At 36.0% G+C, this 17,142-nt stretch overlaps 1 protein-coding gene across 15 annotated transcripts in view; it reads right to left on the bottom strand.

The window, feature by feature from the left end:
* The window catches only part of ADGRL2 (adhesion G protein-coupled receptor L2), a 489,292-nt gene that overhangs the window by 30,520 nt on the left and 441,630 nt on the right, over nucleotides 1-17,142 (bottom strand). For 11 of the 15 annotated variants that reach the window (XM_016220628.2, XM_087820544.1, XM_087820546.1 and 8 more), the window contains 5 exons: nucleotides 10,624-10,917; nucleotides 9,983-10,086; nucleotides 8,935-9,120; nucleotides 8,033-8,071; nucleotides 4,813-4,996 (listed from right to left, as the gene is read on the bottom strand). In XM_016220628.2, the coding sequence (XP_016076114.2) occupies nucleotides 4,813-4,996; nucleotides 8,033-8,071; nucleotides 8,935-9,120; nucleotides 9,983-10,086; nucleotides 10,624-10,917 (807 nt within the window). The remainder of the gene's footprint in view (nucleotides 1-4,812; nucleotides 4,997-8,032; nucleotides 8,072-8,934; nucleotides 9,121-9,982; nucleotides 10,087-10,623; nucleotides 10,918-17,142) is intronic. The other 4 variants (XM_087820554.1, XM_087820547.1, XM_087820550.1 and 1 more) reach the window with 1 other exon arrangement.

Here is a 17,142-nt window from a genome sequence, read left to right as displayed (position 1 = left end):
TATAAAAACTTTCACTGTAGTTTTCTTATAGTATCAGCAAAAAAGCATAAGCCACTAAAATATCTATCACTGGCACACAAATAACTGTGAAGTCTTCTTAGATCAAATGAATGAACTAGAGATGCATGTATCAACATGCATAAATATGAAAATTATCATAGCAGAAACAAAATATTCAATTACATGTGTAATGTGAAATCATTAACTTTAAAAACATAAAAAGTAATTGTTAAATGTACACCACCAGTAGAGCAAAAAAAATATTTTTTTAAAAAGCTTACTAATGCTAACAAGTAATTTAAGGATGACAGGTTACTCCCTTCTTGATCTGATCAGGAAAGAGGCGGCCCAGAGGATTTATAACACATTATCTAAAACTATTTCTTTCTCCCCAGTTCTGAAGTGAATATGGTAAAATACTAAGATGAGGCTCAGCTGGGTGACTGGAACATGTTTACAATATTCTCCATTTCTGTGTGCTTGAAATAATACATGTTCAACGGATTCCCTGAAATTGAATAAACGTGATTCATAGGAGCAGAGCCTCATCGACAACCAATGCCGTAGATAGGATTTTAATATATTCTCTGACCCCTTTCTCAAATTCGTCATAGAGTACCTGCTGCAATGAGAGGAGAGGGGAAGTAAGGAAGGGAGCACACAGGGAAAACTATGGCTTCAGCCAGGAGACCCACCACATCGCAGGCTCCATCAACCTGAGGCCGGGGGTAAAAACCACATGGAGCAGAGCCAAAGCCAAGCCTCCAATGGTGACTCGGCAGGACGAAGTATAAACCTTCTCTCGTAGGGAGCTGCTGTCACTTTGGGGGTTTTGTTACTGCAATGTAACCAGCTTAAATCGACAGATACAGTCATGCTGGCTGCTAAACCCATTGGGAAAATAAATGATAGGGAATTTTATAATGGATGAATTAGGCTGATAATCCTGAACCACCTAATCAATCATAAGCTCACAAAGAAAGACAATCGAACATGTGCCTCTTGAATAGGAAGCAATAGAAAGTTATTAGGGGGGAGGGGTGCGTAAAACCTACACCTGACCTGATCAAGCCTCCTGATCTAATTATCAGTATATATCGATCATGGTAAAATGGTAACATGAGGATGAAATATGCCAAATCCAGAATGTGGGATATTCTACAGACAAATTATCTGTTCAAGTTCTTCAACAAGAATGAAAAAGGTTTTAAAAAATAAGCTGTAGGCTTTTAATTAAAAGAGACTCGAGCAATGTATCAATCAAATGTAGGACATGAACTTTGCATTTGGTTTAAAAAATTAAGTAATTAAATATTAACAAATTTATAAAAATCAAGTGCATTTAAGCACCTGTTTGTTATCTTTTGAAGCTATTTTTGTTCATTTTTAAAGTATGACAATGACATTGTGTTTTCTTTTTTAAAAAGTACAGGATATTTACCAAAGTATTTACAGTAATAATAACATGTTAGGATTTGCTTTAAAATAATACAATAACAAGAAGAATAAGTGAAACAGGATTAGGGTAGATGTTGAAGCTGGGTAATAATTTTTTATCAGAATTTAAAACTTCTGCTGCTCTCAAGATATCATTAAGAAAAAAATTTTTAAAGTCACATACTGAGGAAAACATGCAGAGCACATATACTCAACAAGATTTGTATTGAGAATATATAAAGAGTCTTTATAACTTATTACTGAAAACAAAAAAAGACAATTAAAAATGAGCAAAATATATGAACAGACACTTCACAAAAAGATACATGAAAGGCCAATAAGCAGATGAAAAGAACAATTATCAACAAAATGTAACTTAGCAACCATACAAGGACAAAATAAGACCAAAATGAGATGCCACTACAAACCACTAGGCTAAAATTAAAAAGACATTTGAGAAGATAACCTTAAATGTTTGTAAGAATGTGGAGCAACTGGAACTCTCATTGCTGCTAAGGGTATAAAATGGTACAATGACTTGGGAAAAGAGCAGCTTTAATAGTAACAGTCAGAGTAGAAATAACTTAAATGTCTAACAAGTGAGTAAGTGTACAAATAGTGGTATGTCCTTAAGATGGAATACTACTCAGCAATGAAAAGGAGTGGACTATGGATGCTCGCACCAGCATGGATGAATCTCAAAAACATTATTTCTGCATAAAAGAAGCAAGGTCAAAAAAGAGTATATGTGGTATGGTTCCACTCAACGGAAGTTCTAGAAAAAGCAAAACTAAACTACAGTGACAGAAAACAGATCAGTGGTTGCCTGGAGCTAGGAGTACAAGAAGACTGACTGCAAAAGAGTATAAAGAACCCTTTTGAGGTGACAGAAATGCTGACCATGCTGTTGGGTATATGGGTGTACATTTGTCAAAACTCATCAAACTGTACACTTACAACTGTTCTTATTGTATATAAGTTATATCTCAAAGTTGATATTTAAAAGCCATATCAGATACAGTTGTAGCAGATATAATTATACTATTTTTATGAGGTTATACATAAGGGTAAACCATACAATAAAGTAAATTAAGGGTTCAAGGAGAAATCACTAAGGAGAAAAATCAAACTGTCTTAATAACCAAAGACACTGCAACCATATTCTAAATGCAGAAAAGAGAATCCAGAGAGTGAAGACATAAAAAGATAATGGGCCATCTTATTCCTCCATCTAAAACGGGAATAAGTCCTCAGGAAAAGTTGAATGTAATCCTCATACTAAATCATGTATAGTATTTGTCGCAAGACTGTTCATATCTTAGAAATAAAAAGACGTAACTATATTAAAATATGTAAAATGACTTTGACAGTAATAATTCTTGGGTAATCCATATATGCATATGGTTCAGGGCATTATTTTTGAGAAGTCAAAAATGTGTACTACAGCCCGGCCGGGCGTGGCTCAGCGGTTGAGCATCAACCTAGGATCCGGGTGATCAGGTTTGATTCCCGGTCAAGGCACATGCCTGGTTGCAGGCTGCAGCTGATCAATGACTCTCTCATCATTGATGTTTCTATCTCTCTCTCTCCCTCTCTCTTCCTCTCTCTGAAATCAATAAAGATATATTAAAAAAAAAAAAAAAATGTGTACTATATCCTATAGGAATTCCCACCCATAATGTTCTTTAAATTAAAAATTTAAAAACACACACACAAAAAAACAGTATGAAGAATAATCCCTTAGGGCTCTGAAAACAGAAAATATATTAGGAAAAATATATTCCTGGACATTTAAATTTTCAGACTATGTCTCAAACGGAGATAAAATATCTCAGACATATCCTCAGAGTTGTTCTGCATTATGCAAAGCTAATGGGAGCACAGACTATCAACCTGGCCTGTCAAATTTTCTGGCACACTTGGGAGAAGCATAAGAGGGAAATTTCAGTTTGAGGGATTTTTGTTTGTTTGTTTTCAAAACAGTCCTTAGAAGACTTAGCAAACAAACTGAGGCTGTAACATGCCACTTGAGATAACACTTTCCATGACTCATCTTTGTCTACACTCCTTTATCCTTACAGGTACATCACTGGGAACACTTGAGAAGACTTGCTTAAGGTATATCTTAGGAATTTCATTATACTAATAAACAAATTAACCTCAAAAATAATAAAAGCTTTAGACAGAAGGGGAGAGCTTTATTCATTCTGTATTACTACTAAGGCTAAGGTAGAGTCCCACTTCCCTTGTGACTGGTCTCCCAGATCAAGACTGGCCAAATTATTTGGACTTCACTGAATTTGAAGTTATTGAGTTATGTATCCTAAAACCTCACAGTAAATAAAAACAGGATTTTAAAAATACTTTCTTTCTTTCTAGAAATTCATTTATTTAAATAAAGTTTTGAGTTAAATCCAAGTATCATAATCTGGTTAATGTCTCTCTCTTCTAAATACCTTACTTTTCAGCATTTTTTAATATAAAGTCCCATGATTTAAGCTGACACAATTAGGTAATGAGATATGGCATCCCAGATAGCAAGACTCTGTTCATTATCTGCTGTTCCAGATATATACTCTTTTGGTGAAAGGCTAGTCTATGGGGTTTTTTTACATTTACGCTTGGGAAACTTTTTAACTTCATTTACTAAGGGGCACTACAAAACTTCATCTAAGCTCAAACTCGCTGAGCTGAATAACTGACAGTTTTAAATCAGTCAAACCTAAATTAATATAATTTTATTGTACTTCTTTCAAATATCATCACAAGTTAATTCTTGACTCTTGTGGCTAGCCCTTTAATTCTAAATCATGCTTCAAAACTTTCGGCAGCTATTTTGCAATCTATGAAGCATGGGTATTCTGCTTTACAGAAGATGTAGTTCACTGACCACATTTTCACCTGAAGGTAGTTGTGTTTAATACAAACATTTGCCTCAAATTCTGTTTGCCTAAAATATCTGACTGGGAGAACACATTCCAGAAAGTTATTTAAATTCATTAGGAACATAATATATGAAATGGAAAAGCATTTGACACAGTTCCATAGCAAGCACTTTCATTACTTCAGCAATCCATATTCGGGCATTCAAGCACTCTAACACATTTTTCCTTTAATGATTTTTCAGTTGGAATTTAAAAAAAAACCACCACCACCACATGACACCAACTTTTAAAAGATATAAGAAAAATTTTGGCTTTTGCATTAATTTTATGAAATGTGATCAATAATGTCTCTTGTTAGCAGACAAAAATAATTCAACAAAAGAGAAGTCTGGCCCTGAGAAATAACTCATTGGATTCAGAATGGAAACATCATTCTCTTAAACATCTGTCTTCTAAATCAAAATTAAAACCTGACAACAGATTCACTTACCAATATTTTCTGTGGGCATTGAGACTCTGGTTGGTTCTACCAGATTGTCAGCCAGGACAAAAGCTCCTTCTTCCAAGGTATCCAGTAACATTGTTGCAGTGTGTGCTTGCTCCGAAGAATTCATGTGCTTCCAGGATTCCAGAGCTTCAGGTTTCAGAAGGTTGTCCACTGTGTCAACAATTGCCTGCATCCATTAGGAAACCATCATTAGTTCTGACTACTTCTAGTACCAAGGTGATTTTCAATCACTGACTAGTGACAATTGTAATATTTATCTGTCATGATGATTTACTCTTATTTCAAGATGGAAGAACACCTTGACAACATATATCTGGTCAACTTATAACATATCTTACTATTGCAAAACAGGATTAATTGAGGATTAGTAGGCTACTATTTGATTATAAAGAGTAAGTGTAAAAAGATGGCTTTTTCGTTTATCTAATCATCTCAGCTGTTGAAAAGATAGACAACCAGCGACAGCTCTTAACCTGAGGTATTATTCTTACATGCACAGTCACTCCTAGTTATAATCTCAAAACTTGAATGTTCTAAATAGAAAACACTGATGCCTCTGGAGTAGCCTAAGAGTTATGCTTGAAAAGTAAGACATTGTTTTTTGGAATGTGAACCAAAATTTAATAACCAAAATTGTGCCTTATAACGTTGTCTATTAATTACCATGGGGGAAGGGGGATTTCAAAGTCTGTAAATTATCTGTGAACATTTTCACTCTTCCAATTCCCTGTCCAGCTAAAAAATTCTTGAGTATACCTTAATTCATAAACAGTGATCTGTTTTTAAAGGAATCAATAAAGCAATCAAAATATTTAAAGCCTATACTAATAATGTAATGGAAACAGGAAGGCAGAATAAAGTCTTCATAAACACCCAAGTTGTAAAGATTCACGGATGTAGACTTATTTTATTATTACGCAAAATAACATTAAATAAAAATATAACCCCGTCAGCTAAGCAACTGATTCAGGCAGGTTTTTGTACTGATTTACTGTAGCTGTTTACTAACTATGGCTTGGACAACTGAAATCACTAGATTTATTTATTCTATCCCATTTACCTAGTCGTAATGTGTCATGAAGGCCAAATGTAAACTGTCCTGATCTACTGGTAATCACAGATGCAAAAAGAACATACATTGTACAAAGGACAACAAAAATTGCTAATTTGAGAGATTATATTAAAATGAGCAGGGGGAAAAGTTGTCCGAGGCTACTGTCAGAGTAAGATTAATTAGCTTAATCCATCTTAATATCCTTGTTCTGTCTGCCTTGTGAGCCACCACGACCTTCCTGGCAGGTGAAGATACTTCCAAGGGGCATTAAAGGCTTTTTTCTTTCTCTATTGGGAGATAGAATACTCAAAATGCTCACACTGATACTGCTGCAGCCATTAACTAGAGTGGAACAGAAATTGGTCTGCTGAGGCCAGATTCATTAGTCACCGAGAAATACAGACTAGAGCCTCTAATCTAAGTTACAAATGAATCCTCTGTCACAAAGCAAGAAACCGCTTCATTTGCATAGTTTAAATCAGCTTCTGATTGGTAATTTTAGGAGTTTTATTAGTCTTATCTGAACAGAGAAACTCATCTGTGACATGCTGGAAATGACACTGGTCAGAAATTAAGGCCATAGTGACATTTACTATGTATACACATAACTCACTGATGGCGTAGCTTTATTAATCTGAAATACTCCTTACCTATTATCATCAGTACTTTTCTCCTGGAATCAAAATGATCATTAGCCTAATCCTCTCCCTGGAGTAGTCTCTCCTTGCCACAGAAAAAAAAAGCTATTCTTTTTCCACTGAGACATTCGTCCTGGGCAACATACCAATTATGACATTTCACACATTAAGGATACGTTTAAGGTGAACTGAAATTTCAGCATGACAAATTCTATGCTCTTTAACAGTTATTTCTCTGCCCCCATTAAGGAGGCTAAAACGGGCCGTGGCCAGGGTGGCTCAGTTGGTTGGGCATTGTCCCATGCACCAGGAGGTCACAGTTTGATTCCTGTTGGGGGCACGTTCCCAGGTTTGGGGCTCCATCCCCAGTAGAGGGTGTACAGGAGGCCGCTCAGTGACTCTCTCTCATCGATCTTTCTCTCTCCTCCTCTCCTTTCCTCTCTCTAAAATCAATAAAAATGTATTTTTTTAAAAAGTAAAAAAGGGATTTTCAGAATATTGCTACCTAAAAACAGACTCTCCCACCACCTTTTCTTGTAAAGCTCTGAGATCCTACAATGTTTCTCAGTAACTAGTGAGAGGCCATTCTCTTTTCTCCAGACCTTGCCAACAATACTGGTGAAGCCATCGCTTTTGAATAGCCTCTGTTCTACAAAACTGGAAACTTATCTTGTTTTGTTGTTACATGTATAAGAATCAGTTAAGGTTTGATTTACTAGTGATACGGTCCCTAGATGAGCAAGATCAGAAAGTAATTATCCCCCCCCAAAAAAAAACATTTAGAATTCAGAATGAAACAAAATTGCAATGTGGTCCACAGCACTAGCATGGCATAACTACTGTTAGCCTCACCCAGCACGTTTCCTATTACTTGGATATACCTGGGAGAAAAACTGGCTGGAACAGACAAGGCTTCTCAGCCTAATAGCGGCTTTCTGTTCCTATCAGCCTGATAAAAACCAATATATAACACATATTGATAGCACTGTCAAATTTTTTTATATTTCATTTCTAGTAACTCTTCCCAACATCGACCTGATTCTAAAAATGACCCCGAAAATTTTCAGGACAAAGCCTACCTTATTTAAGAGTATGCCACAGATAAGAAAGCAGTGACTTTTTCATGCACATACATTAGGACTATACAGTCTTTGATATGATAAACTGCCAAGAATATATCATAGCTGTGTTGATACTCAAGTTATTTTTCAATCCACAGAGATGACAACAGGAAACAAGGAGACTATATGATTAGTTTCCAATTCAGAGGATATTTCATTAAAATTCTTGTACATTTGGATGAATGGAAAAAACAGCAAAAATTACAAAAATAAATTATTTGCTTATTCTGAGAGCAATATACCTGTGAAAAGCCAACATTTGTACAGCTGATATGGGGCACATTATATAATTATCAAAGACTGAAACACATTGGATCATGCAGCAAATGATAAAGCGTGGCAGGTAGCCGAGGAGGGGAGAAAGCAGGGTGACGGCACAGGAGAGATACCTTAAGGTAAGCCCTGCATGTCTTCTCTCGTTTTTGGAGCTTTTTAGTAAAAGAAAAGAAAATCAAAGGTTAGATTTTATCTGTTGAAAATGAGGAAAGAAGAAATCCTCAAAAATTTAGCTGGTACTCCCGATCAGAATGTATTAGGTACCGTAGTCTTCTGGGTTTCGTGGGTCTGCACGACTGCGAAAATTGTGCATTTCCAGTTTTTAGCTGTATGTTACAAAGTACACTAATCCAAAGGATCTTGATAAAACTAGAGACAAAATATGTGGTCAAAAAGGGGGCAGTAGGCTGCCTACTTTTTTCACCCTATAAAACCATACTAGCCACAAATTGTGGATTCGTGTGAATCTCATCTAAACGCTTATTTTATATATGGTTAAAATAACTATTAAATTTTTGTCACAGTATGAAAAATTAATAGCACTGATACACTATATTCCTAGAGGGGGAAACTTGTCCATCTTCCAAAACCTGCCATTAAAAACAGGTTTTTTTTCAGTGGCTAACATTCTTACAGGTGTCACAACGGTGTTGCAACCCTAAGCGTATATACAAAGTATGTATGTTACACAACACAGTCTCTACACAGAGTCTCCCCAAGAGCATGTAAGTCATTCTAAAGCAAGACTACTGACCATACGCAGGCAGTCGTTTGCCAACAACGAAGATCACCCTCAGGTAATTAATTTTGTTGTTGTTAAAGCCACATTGTGTTGTTGTTAAAGCCACATTGCTCCTTTCTCAACTGTAATTCTTTCTTGGGACATGAACCAAATTAGAAGTTTTGTTTCTAAGTGTATGTCAAAGGGGCCAGAAGTTTGGCAGTCAACTGCTATTAGAATCCAGGGCTGCCATACAAAATATCTAATTGAATATAACAGAAAATGCCTACTTACCTTGTTATAACTCCGTCCAGCTGAATCTTTTTCACTCGGTTTCAGCTCCTGCAGCTGTGCATCCAGAATGTCCACCAACTGCTCCATCAGCCTCACTGAAGAACTCACATCCCCAGCAAACACCGGCCCTTTGGTATGTTTAGCCAGCTCATTGGCAAGACTAGCAGCATTTTCTCCACTTCTGATCTGAAATGCCAATTTACATGATCTCAGTAAGATTTCTCGTTCTGTTTGTGGCTTCTCTCCTTCTGGGAATCTTTGTTGTGGTGAAAAATGTACTTGCAAATGTGTCAAAATCTGCAACTAATTGAAACCAATAACTTTCTCTTCATTGCAGATGATTAAAGGTTCTTACATCCTCAACATGCAAAATAAATTCTTAACCAGACATTTAAAAGAAACAAAAGGGAAGAAAAAAGAAAACCAGAAATCCTTTGTAAAAGTTTTCAGGCCGCACTCTCATTTCACTGTCACCATTTTCAACTGCTATTTTAAAATCTTATTTATTTATTCCCATGGTCCAGAAATTGAAATCAGAATAAAGTCAGTATGACACTAAGGGTTACCATCTACATTTGCACTTCAGAAAGGTAGATGGGAAAGGAGAAACTAAAATGTCACTGTCTTCCGTTATAATATCAAATAATTTTACTTACAGTCTACTGTAAATATTTATTCTATCATAATCATCTGTGATATAAACATCTGCTTGCAGTCTGTGGATTCAGTTGCAAACATAATGATATTTGATTTATTAGTCCAATGCACTATTTGTCTTACAAACATCAAAAGAAACAGAACTAACTAAATATGATTGAAATTAAGCAAGTATGTACTCATTAAAAAGCTTACCAAAGAAAACAGCATGCCCCAAAACATATGTAACTTTGAATAAATAGTTTACAGACAAAACTATGCATAATTTTTTTACTTTTATACTGAACAAAGAGAAATGAAGCTGGTTTTAACGTACAAAGCTAAATCATTTATGTTAGAAGTTAAAGCCCTCAATCACCAATGTGTATCATATTAAAAGGTTCAAACCAACCTTCTGAGCCAGCTGATTCACCCAGTGTGAGGTGCAGTTGCTGAGATCGGGGCCCTTAGGGTTCCATGTTCCAGTGGAAGCCATGCAGAGATACGAGGCCGTTCCTGCAACAGATGTACAAAACAACAGTGAAATTGAAACCATTTTTCTGCACGCATTTGGGAAATCGGCTCGGATGAGCCTGCCCTGCGTGCTAAACTTTGAATAAACGCTCATGGAAGCAGTTGACAATAACTGACAAAAAAGTAGAGTAAAATGCAGACTATAAACAGTAATTATAAAGTCAGCATAGAAATATCAGACATTTACAACAAACAACAAAAAGCCCTTGATTTTCTTGGGACTCATCCAAAATGATACTTGTGATGAGAAAGAGACAGCTGTAAGGAAGGCTCACTAGTGTCCATGGGCAAAAAATGTCAGGCTTGACCTAGGACTTGAAGAAGGAGAGGTAATTCAGGAGCTGACCTTAAGTGATTTTTACAGTTTAAAAACGACAGATTCCACGTTACTGAAGTAACTAGAATAATGAAGTTTGCTACTGTGAATATCTCCTTCCTCAAGTAAAATCACTTCGGTGTCATTCAGAATCTACCCAAAGTAAGATTTAAAATGTATACATAGTATTTTACAAGAAATACCTCTTGTTCCCTTGGGACATGGCCGTTCAACCATCACTCCCCTGTGTGTCTGAGGCCACCATATCCCCCTCGATTCTAATGCTTCGCAGAATCTCTCTGGCAGGGGAAAAATATTTGTTACAGGAGGAATTTTGGTTGTAGAAACTGCTGGAGGTGGTTTAGTCCCTTTGCTTCCTTCCTGTGATCCAGCTACAGTTGTGCTCATGGGGCCTTTCTGTGAAGTAGTGCTTGTGGTTGATACTGTGGTTTTGAACAGCTCAGCTGAAGAAGTTATTGTCACAGCTGTGGTAGGCACTAGGGAAAAAAGATCAGTGTGTTAATCTCAAACACACACTCCCATTCACACACGTGCACGCACATGCAAAAGCCCACCCATCCAACTACCCCAAAGCCAACAACATGAGCAGTCCTGAGAACATCAGTACTCGGGAGGAAAAATGATTCCAATTTATTCCTATTGTTGGCTAAGCGAAGGCAGTTTAGGCTTTACTATAGGTTTTACTGTATGACTCCAATTGTGTTAGGTTTACTTCTCAATGAAATATTTAAAAATACAGTTTAAGTATAATTTCACCATATATCAACTAACAGGAAACGGACAGCTTTACATAAAGTTTCAATGTACAAACCAAATACATTATGTCACTACGAAACGACTTACAAAAATTAGCTTCTTGTATAAATTCATATTCTATAAGCAATCAACTTCCAAGTATCAACAAAAGTCTGACGATTACATATAATTAGGACAATAGAAAATTTAAAGTCACCCACTCCACATCTTGCAGGAATATAAATACTGTGACATCTTTCTACCCGGCAGCCATTCTTGCTTGAGAGGTTTTGGAGCACGCCTGATTAGATCCAAACAGAAGATACATTTGGCGTGCGCGTGCTGTTTCACTGAGGAAACATCCGAGGCTTCAGATTCTTTACTTTTGAAAACGCAGGTATGAAAAAGCTACTAGTTCTGGGAGCAGGTTATAATGCAATCTCTTATCAAGATAACGGGTTACTTCAAATCATGCCTGATTCACAACCATACGTCACTGCATTCCACTGTATCTCACTGACCCTTCAGAGGCTACAGAAGGAACTACAGCGACGCACTTAAAAGGACAAATTTACAAAGACGTTTTTAAAAGGTTATTTTTTGACTTCCAACATTACTCTCAAACTGTTAAATCCAATAGGTTAAAAAATTAATGGAGCTTATGTTTCCTTCATTAAATACCATTTAATTAGGTTAAACAACAACAAAAAGTGTGTCAGAAAAACTTTAATACTATTACTTGAAATCTATTAGGTGATCACACTGAAGTTTTATCAATATTTATAGTTACTGGCTCTTAACCACTTATATATATGATGCCTTAAATTTAAACTGTTAAGAGTACAGCAAATTAAAAATAACTATTTTTTTCAAATAACCTTATAAAAAATTAACTTACTTTATGCTTTAGAAGACACAAATCAGAACACTAACACTTGTCAGAAAACAAGTTTCTGTTATTACTACATTGAGTATTTTAAGCTCTGGTCCATAAATATAGGGCGTCCCCCCAAAATGTATACACACACTTTGAATAATTACAAAGGCAGTGTTTATTAAAATACATTTCACTTTCAAAACTGAGCTATCAGCTGCTAAAGTGTGTGTACACTTTGGGGGGACACCCTGTAGCTGTTTATACAATTCTGACACTACTGGCAGAGCATGCTAAGTTTATCAGAAAAACTTGTTTCTAGTAGTGACAAACTTCTTGTTATCAATAAGTGCACTACACACTTTCTACACCTTTTTTTCCTTCTATAGCAAGAGAAACTTCTTAAACATATGTTTTATTTCCAGGGCATAATTTATTGACCATATGAGAAATGCCTGTGTACATAAGTCAAACATCATGCCCAGCCAGCTGCTGCAGAAACCTATTCAAACCCGTCTATCTTTTTCTGCAAAGCACTTGCCTGACATCTTGTTAAACCTCTGTAATTTTCTTTTGATTACAATGCAGCCAGGCTTTCAGTGCTTTCTCAATTAACATTTGTCAAAAGCATCACAGTCTTTTGCAGATGTGTCAAATGACTGCTGCCGAATCCAATTTTCAAGGGGAGTGGAGAATCGGAGTAAAAAGAGAACAGGGCAGAGCAAAGTGGTTTCGTGCTATCCTATCTCCTGTATCCCTCGACACCGCACCAAGGAGGACCCATTTAATCTCTGAAATACGTATTAACAATACTGCAAGTAGTGATCTGTTAAGATTCATAATAACTGAGTGAAGGGAGGTAATAAAATGACCTCTGTGAAATGTATACAATTTCATGCAACATTCTATAGCCTGTTTCCATGTGTTTTTCTGACCATTTTCATACCTTTTCACCTTTTGTTCATCAAAAGAAGTTCAAAGGGAATCAACACATTTTCAAAGGCAAATCACTGAAATATTGGGACATTGTGAAAATAAACATGAAAGAAAACTCTAGGTGGAAAAATTCAGCCTTTTTGGAGGTCAGCTAGAATTCCTGGGATTTTGCAAGGATGAAGTTTAGCAACTTCAAGGAAAGCAATTTTTTGGTAAGGTTGAAGTCAGAAATGCTGAGGTATTTTTAAAGATTAATATTTCCTTCCAGAGGTGAAGACAGGACATCAGATAATGATAAAAGTTTACACTTACTCAGCATTTATGTACCAGGCCCTATGCTAATCAGCATTCAAGGATCTATCAGATCACTTAATCCATCCACACCACAACCCCCAGGAAATAAGACTATGATTGTATTCCCTTTAAAGATGAGGAAACTGAGCCATAGAGAAGGTTAAGCAATTTGTTCAAGGTTATTTGCCTATCCTCTTAATGCTATGATTGTACTTTTCTAGATAAAGGACTTTCAGACCCTGGAAGAGGATGGCATCTGCCCTTATTCTGGAGCATTAACCTGACACTGTTCTGTGTAAATCTCTAAAAGAAGAAAAGATGTTGGGAGGATAGCATAAGATACTGGAGGCAATAAACTATAAAGTTTCATACTGAAATGTAAGCGGCAAGAGGTTCAAAACTCTAGAATATCCTACAAATGATAACAGAAAACAAGGCAACTCACAATAGAATTCTATTTCCAATGCAAACCCTACTCTGCAGAGCTTTACCCCAGTTATCAGGGAGCCATATCAAGCATCTCTTCTAGATTAACTGACTTAGTATTGTGCCTACTGTTATCATCTGAATACAGAGATCTAGAAACGGTGCAAATAAAATGCTAATAAACATATTTAACAGGAAGCCATGAAGATTGTGACAAACACATACGGAATGGTTCGATTCACTACGGCAGTGTCTACTAAGGCCTTGCTATTTATAACCAGCTTTTTCCCGAATGAAAAGATTTAAGGACAATATCCATTTATGCTAAGGGTAGCATTTCCATCATCCGGACCTAAGAATTAACCCGTGATTCACCGAGCAAACTCCAGCTAGAGTGGCAGCTGGTGAGGAAAAACTGTGTCTTCATTAAAATTATCCTTATTTCATGTTTAAAAATACTAGCCATCTTTTGTGGAGAGCGGTGGGATGATGTTTCAAGAAATGTGTATTCTATGCTAAATGCTTCCTAAAAAAAAATAAACCCGACTCTCTTGATAAAAATATTCCCTCGTATTACTGAAGTGTTGTACTTCGTAATTAGAGCAATTATTCAGGAGCTGTCAAAACCCAAGACACAATATTTTTTTGATAACATTTGGGATATCAAATTTGCAGGCAGATTATGCAAATATTAAGCAAAGCGATTCAGATTAAGAAAGAGAAAAGAGTTAGAATAAGACCGAAATGGGTTTTTCCTAAGCCCACTTTAGGGAGAAAGAGGGTGAAAGGAGAACCAGACCTAGGTTAGGTCAACGCAGCACATGAACTGAGCAGAGATCACAAAAAGCTAAAACTCAACAACAAAACAAAAAACCAAAAAAAAGAGAAAGATTTATTTAAAACCCAGGACCAAGGCAATGAAATAACACATTTGTGCTGTGAGAAACAAAAAGGCCTAGGTTTATAAATGGAAAAAGTACTGAAGCTAATACACTACAAAGCAGTGCACAACGAAAAATGAACGGAATGAATAATTTCACAGCACAATGTATGCCTCGCTGACACACACCGTAGCAAATCCAGTACATGAGACTGAATTTCCGCCAAACCAGTCAATCACCGCTGTGTACGAAAGGCAAAGACCTGATCTCTAATTGCTCGGTCCCATCAGCTTCTCAGATCTGGCTTCTGGAAAGCTGACAGTGGCTTATTGGTCTGACCTAAATTTATGGGCCAGAGCAGCTCTGCAAGGCCCCGCCCAGCTATGAGCACGCATCTTGGATGAGAGAGACTGGGGTCTCTCTAAAAGCCTATGAAGATAAATTATAAGGAAAGAGACTAAGAAACTATGAGTCAAACAGCCGCGAGAAAAATTCAGGTCAGATAAAACTTTTGTCCACTAAGAGTTTTTTATAAAGGGCCGATGTGAATTTTCACTTTCTGGGAATATATAAGAATGGTTCTTTTGGATAATAAAACACAATTGTAGCAACACAGTTACCAGATCTAAGTTTCTCATTTTCAAAGCTGGTAACTGCTCTTTCCAAAAAGCATCTAAATTATCATAGACTTTTTCATCTGAAATGGATCAAAGTATTTACTAGAATATAAGCCACATATGGAAAATGACATTACTCATCTTGTATTCACTGAGTACTTTTGTGACAAGTAGAGGGGCAATGATTCTCTATGAACAACCCTTCAGGTATTGCTTGATCGTGAATTTACATTTTTAAAAATTATTTTTGTTCTTGTTTTTCTAATGGAGAGAAGAGATTTAATACCACCCAAAACAAATGGAACAGCTGTGCAGGTAATACAGGTTACAAAAAAGGTTACCACAAGTGTCAATACAATGTTAAAATTGTGTCAGGTCCTGACATGTGCCTTTTATAAAACTATAGGATAAAGGAGAAACATGGTCCTAGCTTTTAGGGGAAAAAATGAGATATAGAAAACATCCCAAATTGCTGGCCTCAAGAGAAAAATGGTGTCTAAATTTAAAAATAAACAATTCTGAAATACTATCAATAACGATATTTATGCCCTAAAAGACGATTTAATTGAAGAAAATGTAACAATAGGACATTACTACTACAATTTTAAACCAAAAAGTTCTAGACATACATGAATTAAAGAAAAAGGGGCCTTGCACTAAGTCAGTGTCATTACTGATCTTATAAACAAAAATTGCATCACATATTTTAGTGTTCTATGACTCAAATTCAACTACAAAATAAATAAAAACACTGGTGGAGGAATTGAGACATCACAAGGCACATAGTAATACAGGCACATAGTGCTTTGCCATAATAGTCTATATTTCATTTATAACATGAGTTAATGTGTTGGGCGGCCCCTGACTTTGTATATAACTATTTGCACCAGTCTGTTACTGTATGATAGCAAATAACCTATAAAGAATATTTCTAGTCCCAATCCCAACAGTCATTGAATCAGACAGCCATTTGATGCAGATTTCAATGCACTGTGATGCGAATCTTACATTCTAGTACAAAAGACACCTCCACACAATTAACTGATGCCTCATTCAAACTGATATTTGAAAACCTGGTTCTCAGCAAATTTTAGATTTAATAGGAGTTCTGACTTTCCTAAACTAACAACGTCTTGAAGTTATTAATCTTTTTCCTACAACTCACTTGCATGTACAGAAAGTCTCTGAACCAGCACCGCTGAAGTTAAAAAGACAAATTAAATGTAGAACTAGATCTCAAGTTGGTGTTTCTACTATGAGTCAAGAACTGGGGCTTTAGCAAAACACCATCCACTGTACATCATGAATCATATTGATATTTTGAATAGCATCGGCTTTGTAAGCATAAGAAATCTGTGTCCAATGATGTGTGTATTAGAATATCATAATAAAAAATATCTAAGACAACAACAAAAAATTCAATTACAAAAGGCTATGACTTCTGCTTTTGAGGTTCTGATCCCATAACAATATTTAGAACTTAGTAACAGTATATCCTAAAATATGTGTGGGTACATGTAGTTATGTCTAAGTGTGTGGATGTGTACTGCTTTAAGAGAATAAAAAATATTAATTTCTGTTCCACCTTGTGGAAGAGTTTGATTTAATCACTCCAAAGAACATGCTGGATCCTTAAAATTTTGAAGTTATTCAGTTATGTGAGAATTCCAATTAACTCAGTAAACTGAAACGTTAATTCAGAACTTTAATACACAAATATTGTTCAAAGAGAAAACTCATAATCAGTGCAAGCTCTCTAAGAGGCTATTCTTTTAACATGAGTATGAGGTAATCTTGTTTTAATAAAATATTCATTTAATTTGACCTCAAAAATTGTTTCCCACAGAATTAAATTCACTTGACAATCTAAAGTGCATTTCCAAAGATTTAGCATTACTTCCTGAAGTAATGGTCCTCCATAAAGTTACTTGAAGAGAA

The sequence above is a fragment of the Miniopterus natalensis genome, chromosome 9 (genome assembly GCF_054644295.1).
Source record: "Miniopterus natalensis isolate mMinNat1 chromosome 9, mMinNat1.hap1, whole genome shotgun sequence".
Lineage (NCBI taxonomy): Eukaryota > Metazoa > Chordata > Mammalia > Chiroptera > Miniopteridae > Miniopterus > Miniopterus natalensis.
The sequence above is the reverse complement of the archived record's forward strand: the minus strand, read 5'-3'. Positions and strand labels throughout refer to the sequence as shown.